General features: G+C 43.8%; 1 protein-coding gene across 1 annotated transcript; it reads right to left on the reverse strand.

The window, feature by feature from the left end:
• Nucleotides 1–1,833: 1,833 nt before the first annotated feature.
• On the reverse strand, nt 1,834–4,015 carry LOC144711147 (cation/calcium exchanger 4-like). Its single transcript, XM_078585070.1, has one exon. The coding sequence runs from the start codon at nt 3,795–3,797 to the stop codon at nt 1,947–1,949; it is 1,851 nt and encodes a 616-aa protein (XP_078441196.1). The 5' UTR covers nt 3,798–4,015; the 3' UTR covers nt 1,834–1,946.
• Nucleotides 4,016–4,655: the final 640 nt, after the last annotated feature.

Raw genomic sequence — 4,655 nt, forward strand, 5'->3', positions numbered from 1 at the left:
TTTTTGACCATTGACTTGCTTTGTGGGAGAGCTTTTAAGTCGTTCACTTGCCCCTGCTCTAGATGTATCCACATTAACATTGTGTTGTCAGATCCCCTCTTGTATAAATGCATTTATAAATGTCTCAGTAGGAAGGGTATTTACCAACATGTATAAAGGTACATTGTAAACTCCTTATACCTGAACCCCATCAACCATTATAAATGTACATTGTGAAACTGCATGTGTAATTAAAACTTACACAGCTTCACTCATGTATGTATCCAAAAGAATTAGATGAAACTAACTATAAAATAACCTCGTAAACCCAAAAGGATATACCCAAAGTAATTCACCCAACCCCTAATATTTTAAAATAGCATTGAGTATCATCTTAAAATTATTTCTTCCAACTTACTTTTCCATAATATTTCAAACCCAGCAGTTGACCTTCTCAAGTTCCAGATTTCTAAGAACTGATTCCAAATTATCAAAATAAATGATTTATTAATTATTAACACACACATATATATACTAATGATTTTTTTATTAAATATCCTTTAAATTTGCATCCCCAAGTTTATTTTCAAAAAAATCCTATGTATTGAAATTGAGCTCACCTTTTCAAAATAATGGAAAGCTCAACATTTACCAAATTAAAAAAAACTGACATTCAAGTTACAAAAATGAAAAAGTTATAACTTGACTTTTGACTTAATAAGTCAGAATCCCAATATCAATTATCTAAATTTCCCACATTCAATTTATCTCAATGCTAGGCTTTTGAACACCATTTCTGACAAATGATGTGAATAAACGTTTGAAGAATTTTAAAAATCCATTACAAAAATTTCACTCGTTTGCCACTTTTATTGCAATGGAATATCTCTTCTACTTTAGATTAAAAATCTTATTCTCAAAGCACATCAGATTTACATCATTAGAAATTAATAGAATTGACAGATTTATACTTTAGAAAAAAAGAAATAATGAAATCAAAATATCAGAAGAAAAGTGTCAAAATTTATTTTGATAGTCTCATATTTGCATAGGAAATTTTGTTAGGAAAAGTGTCACACATGGGGAAGATATTAGGAAATTTTATTTTATGGGTGGACGGATCAAACTTGTTAACACAGGTAAGTAGTTTAGAAATATTACGTGTAGATGAGGCGAAGAGAGAAGATTGGTTTCTCAACGTTTGGTAGGGCTACTATTCATAGTTCGTAATAGGTAACCACACACCATTCGCTAGCTAAATGAAGCCATAATTTGCTTGATATTTGATATCAGAGAGCTGATATATATTATGCATGATATTTAATCCTGAAAGTTTTTGGTCTAAAGCTCTACAGTTTGACTGATCAACCAGATGGTCTTAGTCAATTTAGCCTCATAAATAGGATAACAAAATATTGCGACTTTCAACTGCATTCTGAAAATTTTCATCATCAACGATTGTCATAAGCCATGCAGGACATAATCCATGAGCGGAGCATATGGTGAATAATGGTTGACATAACATGTACTAGGTATGAATACACATTACTGTGGAGATTATTCAAAACATAATCAATATTATTATCCTAATGATATTGATTTAATCCAGAAACCAAGATGATGAGCTCAAAAGAAACACATAGAATTACCAAAGAAAGTATCTCCTAAATTCAATATTCGATATTTGCCCATACTAGTATCAATTTTCAGGGTGACGGCAAAAATATATCGAAGGATTGCCACTTCAATGGAAATGATATTAAATTCCAGAGACGGCATGCTATGCCAACCCATCTTCAGAGGAAATAGGTTTCAAGTTTATGAGTCGAAAAGAAAATTTTGAATCCACAAACAAAATACAAACTCCATTCCCCACTGAGATAAAATTGATATTCGGCTATACAAGTATTCATCAGTTGGCTGATTCCAATGTACATGAAAAGTCAAAGCCACTCAAAGTCAGCAGGCTAAGTCAACGTACCTCTGAATGAAAGAGGCACCCTGAAGTCAGATGTGGAGATAAACCCAGTAGCAGTGCCTAGCCTGGCACAAAGGAACACAGCATAAATGCCCAAGAGCCCAAAACCAAGCAGCCGACTTGGTCTCATCTGGTTCCTTGTCAGAACAACCAGCGCCCAAACCAGTCCAAGCACGAGGAAGACGATGGTCAATGCCAGCGACGGGTCTACCGGAAGGACCAGCGCTGCCGGCCGGGCGGCCCACGCGCTTAGCACCATGGCCATGCCGAGCCCGATCAGGGTGTTGAACATGGGTCCGGCGTAGCACCCCACCATGGCGATCTGCACCCCATCCTCGCTCCCGGCCATGGCCATGGCCAGGTTAGATGACAGGTCCCCCATTGAATTCCCCCACGCCAGCACCGTCACCGCCAGCACCGCAGGCTCCACGCCAAGAATTTCCCCCAGTGCCACCAGCAGTGCCACTAGCTCGCCGGCGATGACGTAGAACCAGACCACACTCATCACGAACCCCCCCGCCACCCACGGCAGCAGGAACCTCCTCGGCGGCCGGTCCGAGCTCGTGAAGGCGGCCGCCATAGCGGCACAGCCCGCCCCCACCGCAGCACAGACCAGGATCGGACCGGCTCGGCCACCAGTCCAGAGAATTGCGACGAGGAGCGGCGCGAGGAAGGCGCTGGCGACGGCATAGCCCTTGGACCATCTGTCGTCGTCGACGATGGGGATGGTGAGACGACGGGGAAGGGACAGTGGCGCCTGCAACCAACGCAGGAGCCTGCAGCAGCGCCTCTCATCCTCCTCGTCAGCGTCGTCTGCCCAACCCCAGAGCGGGCGGGGGTTGTCAATGGAGCTTCGTCTCGGCCCCTGGTTGGAGTAGATGGCAAAATTGGAAGCCCACATCCACTGCGGCAAGCTGGGGGTGCCATGGCCGGGGCTGTCGAGCTCGAGCAGTGCTCTACGGATTGAATTGCCACCGCCGCCGCCGTCATCGTCATCCTCTGGCAGGGAGAGGACGCTGGCTCTCACAGGAAGCAATGGAGTGAGAGAGGCCAGCTTCAGCCTGGGGGCATGCCGCTTCAAGAGCTCGTTGGCGGCGACGATGACGGCGTAGACGAGGTAGACGGAGACGAAGACGAGGGCGCCCCAGAGAGGGACCTTCCCCACGGCCAGGATCAATGACAGGCCCAGCAGAGTGCCGAGGAAGAAGACGACGTCCCGGGTGAAGCAGCTTCTATCAATCTGCACACGCTTCTCTGCAATTGAGAGGGAGACGACACCGACGACGACGCAGGTGACGAAGACGGCACCGCCGAGGACGCTGTTCAAGCCGACCTCGCCGGCGCCGGAGCCGACCATGGCGGCGATGCTGGAGAACACGTCCGGCGCCCCATTGCCGAGGGGGAGAAGCGTCACGCCGGCGACGGTCGGGGGAAGGCGAAGAAGCCCGGAGAGCTTCTCCAAGCTGGGGCAGAAGAAGTCCGCCGCTGTGTTGCCCAGGAGATAGAACAGCGCGGCCAGCCACAAGATCAGAACGCCATAGCCGAGGGCGCGGAGGTTCTCGCAATCGCAGTAGAAGAATCGTAGGTAATCGATGAACCCACCAGAGGAGGTCTCTGGATGAGCTTTGAAAGAGGCGCAAGATCCCGTTTTGACAGCCGGGATCTCGCCAAGATCGCGTCTAGGGCGGTAGGTCTGATCAATCGGGGAAGGGGAGGTTCTAATCGAGGCACCCCCGTTGTAGAACACGAAGAACAGGAGAAGGGTCAAGGCGAGATTGAAGAGAACGGGGAGAAATACCTGGCGAAGGCGGCGACGGCGGCGAAGGCCGACTGGGTTCATCGGGAAGAAGGAATTTTGCGGCAGAGATGTGAAATTGATGGGCAGAATCGGCGACGGAGGAGTGATCGAAGGAAGATATGAGATTGTGGGGAGATCAGAAAGCGGGTTAGAAGGGTTTCTTCGCCCGATCTTCCCCAGTTCTTCCCCTTCTCGTCTGATTCAATGCTGACGAGTACGACGATGGCTTTGAAAAGCCCGGCCTGGCTACTGATAACGATGATTTTTGATGAATTACTTGAAATATGTACTTAAAAACCAGTAGTGTGTAGAATTGTTATACCTTCAGGTCTCATAGATAATCTGTGTTTATAGTAATTAATGAATTATTAGTAGTATTAGACATTTAGGGTTTCCTAACTTCGATGGATTTATAAAACAATCAAAACTTGATTATGATATGAAAACTGATGAAGATAACAGTTTTATATTTTTTTAATAGACATGATGCTGGTGTAATCTTTTTACTTTGTGATTGAAGTTTCATCTGAGCTTTATAAATATATTTTGAAGGTGATACACTTTCATTGTACAACATGATGTGTTACACATTAAATTATATCGTATATTAAGAATAGATAGATTGTAAAATGAAAGTTTTCAATCTTAGGTGAAATAGGAAATAAGTAGGACTTAACAAAATTATGGAAAAGACAAAGAGATAATTATAAGTAAAGAAATATTTTTGCTTGAAATACCTAAATACTTTTACTAAGTACTTAATTAAAGTTATTTGATAATAACAAAAATTTTCGCATCACTTTAATAATAAGTAACCAAAGCAAAAATATTTAGGTATTTCCTTCATTGCTCTAATCCATTTTTTACAGTTTTTTGGGCTCAATAAAAAACGTCATGTTT

Source organism: Wolffia australiana, chromosome 13 (assembly GCF_029677425.1).
Source record: "Wolffia australiana isolate 7733 chromosome 13, ASM2967742v1".
Classification (NCBI taxonomy): Eukaryota; Viridiplantae; Streptophyta; class Magnoliopsida; order Alismatales; family Araceae; genus Wolffia; species Wolffia australiana.